We start from the raw sequence: 13,398 nt of genomic DNA on the forward strand, positions 1-13,398 counted from the left end.
TTCTTCTTATCCTTTTCTACTAATCTGGTTTTGGAAAAAACAGTAGAAGTTGGAAATACCGGAAGATTGCCTTTTATCTGGGTGAGGCTGCATATGGTTTGAATTCCCTGCTGTGTTAGCGCATCCAACTGTTTGGTTAAAAACCCCTGGGACACTAGAACTCTCCACGATATTAACTCTTGGGCTTTTGGGGTTCTACGGAGCCTGGATCCTCACAGAAGGACTTGGTGGACAATTCAAGAGATGTGGTATATGGAAGTTGAAATTTAAAGTGTTAATTTAAAAAAAAAAAACCTGTGATATATATATATATTACAATATTGGGCAAAGATTTGGGAAGGTTAAGGGAAGGTGGTTGATAGTAGGTTTTGAATTTGGGTTGATTTCATAATGGCTGCAAAGAGACCGAACCCCAACCCTAAATCCCAAACACCAGGAACCTCTCCAGCCCAAACATCAGCACTAGGGAAATTAACCTCTCAGGAATCAGAAAAGTCTGATAAAGAATGGCAGACCACTATGCAGAATCTGCTGTCCACAGGATTTGATCAAATTAATCGACGATTGACCGAAATGACAAACCAAATGACGTATATACAGGCAGAATTGACTGAGACAAAGGAGCAGGTAACACAAATTAAAACTAAAACACAAGATATAGAAGGGAAAATGAAAAATACAGACGCCAGACTAGATAAAGCTGAAGAAAGTGTACAGCAGATACAGAGAGACCAAAGGCAATGCCAGGACAGGCTAATAATGCTGGAAATGGAATGTGCTTTTAAGATGCTAAGAATCCAAAATGTACCAGAAAAGGGATCTGAGGACTTGGAGACAGTAATGAGTGAAGCCCTCGCACCAGCAATAGAGATGGATGTAGCGGAATTCCGCCAAGGTCTGGAAGCAGCCTTCAGAGTGAGTACAGCATATGTGAGAAAAAATAATTTACCTAAAGAAGTACATTTGAGATTCACGAAGAAGGCAATCAGGGATAAGGTTTTAAGGGCTTCACAAGAAAAACAATTGATAATAGAAGACAAGAAAATTAATGTCTTAAAGCAAATCCCATGGCAAGTGAGACAGAGAAGAAAGGAATATGCATCTTTGGCACAGCTACTCCAACAAAATGGAATCTCATATAGATGGCTAACACCAGAAGGGCTATTTTTTCGGATTGATACACAGAGATACAACATAACATCCCCGATGAAGGCACAAAACTTCATAGAAAAAAATGAGAAGAAGCTAAAAAAAACTGACAACAAGGAATCAGAAGAAAGATCTCGAGAGGAACAAAGCCAACTATCACAAGCAGAATCAGAAACAGAGACAGAAGAACAAGAAGCAATAGAGCCAAGATGTACTAGAAGCATGATGAAGAAAAAACAAAAGGATAGTAATTTAAATCAAGATGACTAGAAAACAACTGAAGATTTTATCAGTAAACGTAAACGGCCTAAACTCACCCCAAAAGCGAAAAAAGATCTTTCTACAACTGCAGAAACAGAAATCTGATGTTATATGCATCCAAGAAACGCATGTGAAAAGAAAGGATTTGAAATTATTAGAATGGCCAAGATTAGGAAAACTATTTGCGGCTTCAGACGTGAGCAAAAAGAAGAAAGGAGTAGGTATTTTTATTAAGAAGGAATGGGAGCCCTCCCTGATTTTTGCCTCAGAGGATGGAAGGATAGTAATGGTGGAAATCCAAAGAGAATCTAAGAAATTCCTAATAGTCAATATTTATGCACCAAATGGAAATCAAGAAAACTTTTATAAACAATTGCAGCGAGAATTGGCAAATAAAGAGTATGATCATTACTGCATAATTGGAGATTATAATGCTGTTTTCGACAGAGAACTAGACACAAAAACAGAAAAATCTAGTAGAAAGAAGAGAAGCACAATTCCAAGAAATTTCCTACAATTAGCAGAAGAATTAAATATGGTGGATGCATGGAGAACATGTAATCCAAAGACAAGGGATTACACTTTCTACTCTAACAGGCATAAATCGTGGTCAAGGATTGATACATGTTGGATATCAACAAACCTAATGAAAGAGTTGGAACAAATACATATCTTACCGAATACATTTGCAGACCATAACCCAATTTTGTTACAAATAGGAAGTAGAACAAGAGAATTCACTTGGAAGCTGAATATATTACATCTAAAAAATGAAAAATTTAAGAAACAAGTAAAAGAAGAAATGGACTTTTTCTTTAAACAGAATATGAGACCAGATATCTCAATGTTTATGATATGGGAGGCAAGTAAGGCCTTTTTTAGAGGAATAGCCATAAGATTTGCAGCTAAACAAAAAAGAGAAAGACAGAAAAAATATGAGACTCTGGAAAGTAGATTAGCCATAGAGGAGAGGCAGTTGAAACAAAACCCAACAAACAAAGAACTTATAGAGAAGATAAAACTTACACAACATCAGATAAATATATTGCTCACTGAAGAAACCGCAAAGAAGTTCAAATTTGCAAAGCAAATTTTTTTTGAGAATGCAAATAAACCAGGAAGATGGTTAGCATACAAATTAAGGAAAGAGAAGGAGAAGACAATAATCCAAACTTTGAAAGACGAAAAGGGAACAGAAAAATTCAAACAGGAAGAAATAAAGAAAATTGCTGAAGATTTTTATAGGAAGTTATATGAGAAAAAAGAAGTGGATGGAGAAGCCCAGGAAGAATATTTGTTGAAGCACAATAAAATGAAATTGACTAAAGAACAAATTCAGGCCTTAAATGAGCCTATAACGTATGCAGAAATTACAGAAGCCCTTAAAAAACAAAAAAATGGGAAAGCACCAGGCCCAGATGGACTACCAGCAGAATACTACAAAGAACTGGAAGAGGTGCTTCTCCAGCCATTTAAAAAGCTTCTAGAATGCATTGAAGAAGAAGGGAAAATACCAGCAACATGGACTGAAGCAACAATCTCTCTTATACATAAGGAAAACACGGAAGGTAAAGAAATACAAAATTATAGGCCAATTTCATTGTTGAATGTGGACTACAAAATATATGCGACTATCCTGGCAACTAGATTGAAAAGAATTTTAACCCACTTGATACATCAAGACCAGTCTGGGTTTCTCCCTAAAAGACAGATGAAGAATAATATAAGGATAGTTTTAAATGCCCTGGAATACTATGAAGTACACCCGGAGAAACAGATGGCTATGATATTCTTGGATGCGGAAAAAGCATTTGATAATCTTGACTGGAATTTTATGATGCACACATTGAAAACACTGCAGGTTGGAGAAAGATTTATGAAACTAATTAAAGCAATATATACGGAGCAAAAGGCAAAAGTAAAAATCAATGGCGAACTATCAAAAGAAATCCAAATACAGAAAGGTACTAGACAGGGGTGCCCACTCTCCCCACTCCTGTTTATTTTGACTCTGGAAATACTAAACGAACAAATTAGAAACAAAAAAGAATTGAAAGGATTAAAAGTGAAAGGTCAAGTCTACAAACTCCAGGCCTTTGCGGATGATTTAGTTATCATATTGGAAGAACCATTGGATTCAATAGAGGACCTGATGACAACGTTAAGAATTTTTGGTGACATGGCAGGAATGAGAATAAACCAAAAGAAGACTAAATTACTTACCAAAAACATGAGAGAACATGAAAGACAAGAGCTAATAGAGAAGACGAACTTTCATGAGGAGAAGAAAATTCGATATTTAGGAATACAAATTACAAAGAAGACAAGTACATTATTCAAAGATAACTACATGAAACTAATGAAGGAGATACAGAACAATTTGGAGAAATGGGACAAATTACAACTATCGTTGTTGGGAAGAATTGCAGCAATTAAAATGACTATTTTACCAAAAATCCTATTCTTATTTCAGTCAATCCCTATAATATTAAAACAGTCATTTTTCAAAGAATTTAATAAGATAATCATGAGATTTATATGGCAAGGTAAAAAACCAAGAATTAAAATTAAGGCAATGCAAGATGCTAAGCAGAGGGGTGGCTTTGGTCTTCCTGACTGGGTTCTGTATTATAGAGCTTGTATTCTAGATTGGATAAAAGAATGGATAACTCTAGAAAATGATAGATTACTTAGCTTGGAGGGACATGATTTGCAATTATGCTGGCATGCCTATTTATGGTATAAAAAGGACAAAGAACAAAAAATTTTTAATTCACATATGATAAGAAGAGCTTTACTGGGAATGTGGAGAAAAATTGTACAACAAATTTATTACAAAATACCTGTATGGGTGTCACCGTTAGAGGCCTTTATCCAACCCAGTCTTATGACAAAAACAAACTTTTTAAAATATCAAGATCTATTAAAAAAGGATGGTGAACTAAAGTCTAAAGAAGAGCTAGAGTCACAGAATATATATATAGAGTGGTGGCCTAGAGCACAGCTAGAATCTAGATATACAAAAGATAAAATAGAAGGCTTCTACTTAGAGCAAACGATTTTTGACAAACTTTTATTAGGTTCAAAAGAACAAACTGTTAAGAAAATGTATAATTATATGTTGGAAATTAAGATGCAAGATGAAATGGTTAAGGAATGTATGATTAAGTGGGCACAAAATATAGGGCATAACATTGATATTGATCAATGGCTGAAAAGATGGCAAAATAATATAAAGCTTACAAGATCGGTGAACTTTAAAGAGAATATATATAAGATGTTTTATAGATGGCACATGACCCCAGAAAAATTGTCAAAGATGTATACAGATGTATCAAATAAGTGTTGGAAATGTGAATCGCAAGTGGGAAGCTATTATCATATGTGGTGGTCATGTGGAGTAGCGAAACAATATTGGAAAAGAGTACATGTAATGTTGGAACAAATATTGCTCTGTAAAGTGCCATTAACCCCAGAACTGTTTTTATTGAGTATGATACCTGAAAATATAGATAAGTCAAAGAATTATATAGTTATATACATAGTTACGGCAGCTAGAATTTTATATGCTAAAAATTGGAAAAGATCAACGGTACCGAAACAAGAAGACCTTATTGAAAAGATACGGGAAATAGCCGAAATGGACATTTTATCAGAAGTTATGAAGGACTATCCCTTGCAAAAGGCAACAGAAAGATGGGATCTATTTAACAAGTGCACTGAATTAACAGGCAGCTTGTGAACAGTACATATTGAAAGGAGAACTGAATCTAGAAGGCAGAAAAGAGTAAATAGAATAATTTAAAATCTTGATATGGCAATAGGTACAGAATGGATGAAAGTATGTTATTGTCTCCCCTCTTCCTCATAAATTCCAATTCCCTTTTCCTTTTTGTTATCCCTTATAAAAACAAAAAAAACAAAAAAAATCAAATAAATAAAATTACAGTGGTGCCTCGCATAGCGAGCGCTTCGCTATGCGATGAAACCGCACAACGAGGGGTCCCGGGCCATCGCTGGAGCGTTCGCTCAGCGATGGCCCCTATGGGCTTTTTTTGCTATGCGATGATTGCGCGGACGCGATCAAAGCATAGCGAACAGCTGATCGGTGGTTCCAAAATGGCCGCCGCTAAAACAAAATGGCGACCGCTGTTTTGCCTCACTAACGAGGCATCCAAAATGGCTGCCGCAATGGAGGAAACTCGCAGAACGGTGAGTTTTAAGCCCATAGGAACGTATTAAATCAGTTTTAATACGTTCCTATGGGCTTTTTTATTTCACTTAGTGATGGATTCGCTGAGCGAGGGTTAATCCGGAACGGATTAACCTCGCTAAGCGAGGCACCACTGTACTCTATGTTGTGCTGGAGGGGATGCCAGAAAACTGGCACATATTTTCATATGTGGTGGGAATGCAACAGTGTGATGAAATTTTGGCAAATGGTATTTGGGGAAATAAGAAACATAACCAAACGAAATAATAATAATAGTTATAATAATTTATTGTCATTGTAAGTATATACACAGTATACCCATACAACAAAATTCACAATGTAGAAGTATGCCCTAAAATAGCACTTCTACCAATATTTGATAAAGTGGAATATAATTGGGCAATTATAGAATTAATTTCTAATTTAGTCACAGCTGCTAGATTAATTATAGCCAAGTACTGGAAAATAAAACCTATTTAAAAGAATTAAGAGAATGGTGTACAGAGGTATAGAATATAGCTATTAATGACTAACATGCAATATTAAAGTAGAGAAAGAAGTGCTTAAAAGGCATACTTTTGCAGACATTTGGGGAGATTTTATTGATTATGCATTAATAAAGGGGATGGGAAGAGCACCATTGCAAGAAACATTACAATTTTGGAAGGGGAAAGGGAATCCTTGAAAGAAAGGAAAAGGTCTTGTTCTCCATTGGTCCCAGTGGGGGAGCAGCACTTTGTTTCAATTTTGTTTGTGTACCATTATTGTATTTTATGTGTTTATTTGTTTGTTGTTCTGTTTGTTGTTCTTTTGTGCGTTTTTTTTACAATATGTTTTCATTTAATAAAATACAGATTTAGATTTTCTTATATGAAAAAAAGAGAGAGAGAGAGATAATGACTTTCGGAGTATGGCCTTGAAGACCTTCTGAGCTTCTGAGAGGGCCTGGCCTTCTGAATGTGATGTCCAGCCATCAGTATTAGGGACAGAAGGTAGATCAGTGGGAGTGTGAGGTGGGAAATAGGCGTCACCCCTTGAGTGGCACAGTGGGAAGCAAACAACTTTAATAAGGAACTTAGAGTAGACTATGTCTAGGTGGGCGGCATATAAATGCAATAAATAAATAAATAAATAAACGTTGAAAGCAGCGGGGGGATGATGACACCCGCCCCCCCCAAAAAAACCCAGAAACTTCAGAGAATCACAGGTGGAGCACCTTTGTAGTTCTGCCATGGCAGGGTGTTTTAAATTGCTTGTATAAAAGTAAGTGCTTTGAAATTTAGTTCTGGAGAGGAATTGTCCCAAAATAATGTGAAAGAAGTACCGTATTTTTCCGTGTATAAGACTGTACTTTTGTCTAAAATCTTTAGACTAAAAATTGAGGGTCGTCTTATACACGGAAGTAAGCTGAGGAAAGAACAAAAATAAGTGGAGGGGAAAGCAGGGATCAAAGTGATCCTGTAGGTGTATTTGCGAAGGCTTTCACGGCCGGGATCTAATGGTTGTTGTATGTTTTTCGGGCTCTTTGGCCGTGTTCTGAAGGTTGTTCTTCGTAACATTTTGCCAGTCTCTGTGGCCGGCATCTTCAGAGGACAGCATTCCTGCAGGGTTTTGATCCCTGCTTTCCCCTCCACTTGCTAAGCCCCACTTAGATTTCTTAATTTTGGGTTAGAAAAATGGGGGGCGTCTTATACATGGAAAATACGGTAGTTTTTCTTTGTACTTTTAAACCTTCTGAATGATAACCAACAGCTATTTCTCTGCTGATGGAAAACATCTGTCAGTGGAGTGGAGAAGGGGGGTTGGTGGGATTCACGAACATTTCTCGAACTGGTAGCTCCCCCTCACTCCCAGACCTGCTCAGGATGTTCCCCACCACCATCCCTTTGGAACAGGTTTTGGTGGAGGTAATGCAGTGGGCTGCATAGGGGAGTGGAAAGAGCCACAGCTTATGCCTCTTTCCCCCTGTCATGTTGAAAGATCCTGTACATCAGGAAAAAATTCTAGTTAGATAGGCCCTCTTCATTAGGGTTACAACATTTTGTCCCAGATTCTGTTCCTTGATGATCACTCTTTGTCCGAGTGCTTGTCAAAACTGCACTGTGATGGTCCTAAACAGGTATCATTCTTCACTTCTTGGACGATTCTCCATAAGACTTTTGTGCATCACCATCAAAGTTGGGAAAGGAGACTTATCCCTTCAGGAATCTTGTGTTCACCCACATGCAGATATCATTGATACGTTGAAAGAATACACCACTAGAATTCATATGCTTAGTTAAAACTGCACCCCTGTTTTTCAGCTTCAGGGATATAAGATGGTGGTTCTTGGCCACAGGCAAGTGATGTCATTTGGGCCTTCTTTCAAGTATATGATCTGTGTGTCAAATGCATCAATATTTGTGGTCAACCAAGTTTTTGCTACTGGTAACTAATGAATTTATTTATTCTTTCTTCCTTTACAGCTATTTGCAAGTTAGCGTCAGAGTGGCTGAGACTGCTCTGCTGATCCACGCTCTGGCCATGGTTCCTTCTTCTTCCATGGATGATGTTGTTGTCGCTCGGATCAGTGCCATCTTCCCTCAGTGCAACCTGCTTCGCTTGTGTTCCTTAACTGCAGCTGTCATGAAATGGGCTCAGCGTGATCGGTCAAACAAGCTAGTCTCTTCTGGGTCATATGGGAAACTGTTGCAAGAAATTAATAGTTATGCCTTGGAGAAACTTCAGAAAGCCAACAATCTGGATCTTCTTTTAGAAGACCTCAGATTTCCATCTGGAGAGTGGTTTAATGAAAATCTTTTTCCGGAAGTTGCAGTTGTTTTCGAGCGCTTGGTAGACCAGATTACATGGGAAAATGTGTTGCAACTTTCTCATCACTTGCTCAGATCTCAATACCTGTGTACTCAAGTACTTGATGGAATTGCTACTGTTACCATTAATCAACCAGATAAGGTAATAACAATAGATTATTGTTTGATCTACCTTGAAAGTAACAGCATTACATTGGCATGGGTTGTAACTCAGTTGTCGAACATGTACATTACATGGAAAAGGTCCCAAGACCAACATTCCCTCTAAGCTGGGGAGGTGCACGGCTGTGTAGTGCCCCTCTTGGTGCAGCGCAGCCATACGTACGTAGTATTGCTGCTCTTTGGGTTCTGGTCATGGCCGGAACTTGGCGGAGTTTCCACTCAGTGCTGGTGGAAAATTAGAGGGAACGTTGCAAGACCGTTCCAGCATCTCTAGGTCAGGCTGGAAGGTTCTTCTGTTTGCACTCTGGACATCTGCCACCAGGCAGTGTAGACACAACAGCTAGATAGGGTCTGTGGGTACAAGGACACCCAAGCCTCTCTCTTTTTTTGCTGTTCTCCAAAGGTCATCCAGAAGTATCAATTAATATTAACTGATATTACTGATTAAAAAAAATAGCTGTCATTCACTGTTGAAAATCACTTTCTTAGCTTTGTGGCAGCAATTTAGTGTTTAGTTTTTTTTTTAATTGTAACTTGTTTAGCCATCTAGTGTCATTAATCACTTTGTTTTTGTTTGAATTGCAACTCTGTACCTTGTCTTCATTGTGTAAGAAAGTCCTCAGGTTGATGTATTTTCTTCCTGGAATGTGGTTTCTTTACTAGTACCATGCTCATGGCGTGCAGTGCGCTATTTCCCAAGCCCTGTTAGTTTGTTGAATACTGTTTCCTGTTTCCTTTTATGTGTCTCGGTAGTGGGGACTGTGTAGGCACGAGAAAATGAGAGCTGTACCACTCTGTTGCTTAAACAGTCCTAAACATCAAAGCATTTAGAGGAAATGACAAATAATCTACAATGAACTGAAAACGAAGTCGTATCTCAGGAAGACTGCATGTTGATTGAGGACTTTCTTATGCAACTGAGATGATTAAGGTAGAGTTTAAGGCACAGAACCACCATTGGAAACAAAAAGCAAATTGACCACTAGGGATGTGGTGGCGCTGTGGGCTAAACCACAGAAGCCTTTGTATGTTGCAGGGTCAGAAGACCAGCAGTCGTAAGATCGAATCCACGTGACGGAGTGAGCGCCCGTCGCTTGTCCCAGCTCCCGCCAACCTAGCGGTTCGAAAGCATGCAAATGCAAGTAGATAAATAGGCACCACCTCGGTGGGAAGGTAACAGCGTTCTGTGTCTAAGTCGCACTGGCCATGTGACCACGGAAGATTGTCTTTGGACGAACACTGGCTCTATGGCTTGGAAACAGGGATGAGCACCGCCCCCTAGAGTCGAACACGACTGGACAAAAATTGTCAAGGGGAACCTTTACCTTTACCTTTACTACTTCTGCTACAACAATAACAATAATAATAATGCGCTGTCATGTCAATTCTGACTTATGGCAACCCTTTTCAGGGTTTTTTTTAGGTAGAGACAACTCAAAAGTGGTTAACATTCCCTTCTTCTTTGGGTGCCCTGGGTCACCCAGGCTGGCTGTTCTGGGGTACGCGATGGAGTACAGTTAGTTAGTTAGTTAGTTAGTTAGTTAGTTAGATAGTTAGTTAGTTAGTTAGTTAGTTAGTTAGTTAGTTAGTTAGGATGAGCATTTATCAAATAAAATTTAAAAAAATACTAATTAGTCCACCTGTCCCACATAGATGCCTCCCTCTCTGGAGGGTAGCCCCAGGCTGCCAGGCAGTCTGAAAACCGGTCCATAATCTGACATGTGGCCTTACATGTCAGGAAGCTTCTTATATTTTTACATGAACTGTTGCGTAGTTCAGTGATTTAGAGGTTAGGAGTTTGATTCCCCTTTATGCTTCCTTGAGAGGGGCTGAACTCAGTGATCCATAGGGTCCTTTTTAGCTGTGCAGTTCTAAGATGATGATGATGATGATGATGATGATGATGATGATTGCATGTTATACTGTATTGTCCATATCGGGGCATATTTTGCATAAACTTAATTCCAAGCCAAGTTTGGCCTAGTTTAGAATTTAGTTGAATTTTAAAATTTCCCCACTTCTACTTGAGAGGTATGGATATCTTTTGTCCACTGTATTAAAAATAATGAATATGTACTGTTAGGTCAGTTATAATTTATGACCACTTTTTACAAAGTTTTCTCGGTACAGAGTACTCAGAAGTAACTTAGCCTTCCCTTCTTTGGGCAGTGCCCTGGGACTGTGCATCTGTGCGCCCAAGGCTCCCCAGGCTGGTTTTTCCCCCTGAGAGATGCAGTGGGGAATCAAACTCCCAGCCTTAATCTCCTGTCCCAGATGTCTAACTCACGGACTGTTCAGCTGGCCACTATATGAGGGAAAGATAAAGGAAAAGAAAGCCCATGATCTGAAAACTGCAGAATATTTGTTTGATTGTTGCATTTATATGCCGCCTTTCCCCTGAATGCAGAACTTAAGGCAGCTCACAAATCATTAAAAGTACAGGAATTAAGAAGAACATATAAAGAGCATTTTAAAAATTATTGAACAAAGAATCATTAAAATCATGTAAAACAGACTTTAATATATAAAAATATTTTAAAACACATCAAAAGGATATATTGGCAGTGATAAAGCAATAACTATGTTAAAATCATACTAAACACCAAAAACTCCTGTGACTGGTATTTAACAGAAGATTGTGGCTACCTGTGCAGATATTAAAAGTTAATGATTAGGTATACTTTTACTGTATTCCTTGAAATTGGTCCTGAATATTTATTTGGCATTTTTATCGTGATTGTAGGAACATTCAGTTCCCATTGTGATTTGAGTAACTGTTGGGGTGTGTTGTCCCATCACGTTTGCCAAACTCACACAGTGCCTATATACCGTATTTTTCGCTCCATAAGACACACCTTTCCATAAGATGCACCAATTTTTTAGGAGAAGAAAACAGGAAAATATAATCTGTTTTCTTCGCTCCATAAGACACACAGACTTTCCACCCCCCTGTTTTGTGGGAAAAAAGTGTGTCTTATGGTGCGAAAAATACAGTAGATAAAGTAACAACCTCTGTATCGGTAGTGCAAAAAAAAAATGGTCAGTCTCTCCCCTCAGCCCTGAGCCAGCCCATGTGGGCTTTTGTCCCCTCCGGTCACAAGGAGAGAAGCATTGGTGGCACTTAATGCATTGGGGCAACTGCAATTGACACAAATACAAACAAGATGTCCAACGTCTTTCCTTCAACAGTTATCACAACAGTGCCCAGAATCTACTTTGCTTTCTCTCTCCCAGCCAAAATGTTTCTTCTTCACATGCTTTTGACAAATATTTGGGCTAGTGAAAATTTTTAAATTGCATCATGGTTACATACTAGATTTGATTTGCCAAAAGCAGAGCCTGGGTTTGTGAAGGCTTTTTGTCCCTGTTTCTTGTTGAAGCAGCAGCATGTGCTTGAAAGGTTCACAGGGCTACAACCTGTGAATGACAGTTCTGTGCATTTTACAGCACTTGCTGACCTCGGGTGCTCTTCATGCTGCTGACGCACAAAAGACGGTTCCTTCGTTTCTTTCTGTTGGCAGTTTTACACGGTGGCTCTTTTTGTGCCCTGTTCCTAGAGCTCAGTTACCTTTCTGGAATTGGCTGGCCTTGCCCGCCTCTTCTCTCCCTGCAGGGAACAGGGACCGGACAGGGATGCTAACCACGTCTTTTCATAGGGCAGTGTGGGAGAGGAATCTTGTTTCCTGGGTAAGTGCATTAGGTTTGACCTAGGCCTGTTACGGCATTGCTCAGCCACCTGGATTCTTTCCGGAATGAGCTTGGAAGCTGGCCGTAGGTCCTTACGCTTCCTCGACTATCTCTCTGCTGTGCCCCCCACTACTGAAGGAAGGTGTCAGGTGCACCAAGAAATTCTGCATTTACACATTACTTTTTTTCTCAATAGGGGAAAAGCTTGTGCAAAAAAAACCACATAGATCCACTCTCCACTCCATCCTAGATGGCATCCTGGCAGTCTAGAGATTTATCGGCTCCTTAATGGACTCCTTCTTTTTTTAACAGCAAAAGATAGATTGGAATAAAAAGTGAATGAGAAAGCAGCCAATAGTGTTGAGACTTATGAGATATTTTCTTATGAGCCTTTCGTTGCTCATTTCATGTCACTTGGCACAGTACTAAAATACCTGCAGCTCAGTGATAATGAATGATACAGAATGAGCCATTTTCATTTATTTGAAGATAGATGTACGCTTGGCACAGAAAGCTAAGCTGAGAGACAGGCAGTGATTCATATTTTTCTGTGTCCTTAAATTTCATTGCTTTTTAAGTGGTTTACAAGTTCAGTAAACCGATGAGATCAACACTTTCTTTATTTCCCCACCCCCACCCCATTTTCTTTCCTAGGTTTTTGCTTCAGGAGTTTACTCTATTCTCCATCCCTTTGCTATTCTAAATTACGATCCTCCCCAAAGCGAGGAGTTTTTTGAGGCTTGCATTGGACACATCAACCGTCATTTGGGTAAGTCCATCCTAGCGAAATGATAGATTTGTAGATATTTTCTGTAAAAGGCAAATTATCAGTATACCAAGACAACATAAAACCAAACTCTTCTTTTTTTATTTCTCTCTGTCTCTCTCTCTCTTTGTCCATCTTCTAAACAAAACTGATCTAAAGTTTGAAACCTTTTATTCGTCATTCCCCAGGGCACTCCATTCCAACTGTTGAAAACATCAGTAAATTTAACGTTAAATAGTAAGCAGTGAATTGAGTATTGCTCCTTTCTTTCAGAATAACTGGTGTGCAAAGCAGGGTTGTGTTTAAAGTAATGAAAGGAAAGGTACCCCTTGCTGAATTAAAAAGATAAC

The 13,398-nt window shown here is 38.8% G+C and overlaps 1 protein-coding gene across 4 annotated transcripts in view; it reads left to right on the forward strand.

Annotated features, from left to right (window-relative positions):
* The window catches only part of FASTKD1 (FAST kinase domains 1), a 61,249-nt gene that overhangs the window by 29,603 nt on the left and 18,248 nt on the right, over nt 1-13,398 (forward strand). For all 4 annotated transcript variants that reach the window (XR_013545732.1, XM_072981584.2, XM_020789442.3 and 1 more), the window contains exons 8-9: nt 8,089-8,575; nt 12,937-13,051. Coding sequence is in view for 3 of the 4 variants with exons in the window: in XM_072981584.2 (XP_072837685.2) it covers nt 8,089-8,575; nt 12,937-13,051 (602 nt within the window). In the remaining variant the exon portion in view is untranslated. The remainder of the gene's footprint in view (nt 1-8,088; nt 8,576-12,936; nt 13,052-13,398) is intronic.

Source organism: Pogona vitticeps, chromosome 1 (genome assembly GCF_051106095.1).
Source record: "Pogona vitticeps strain Pit_001003342236 chromosome 1, PviZW2.1, whole genome shotgun sequence".
NCBI lineage: Eukaryota > Metazoa > Chordata > Lepidosauria > Squamata > Agamidae > Pogona > Pogona vitticeps.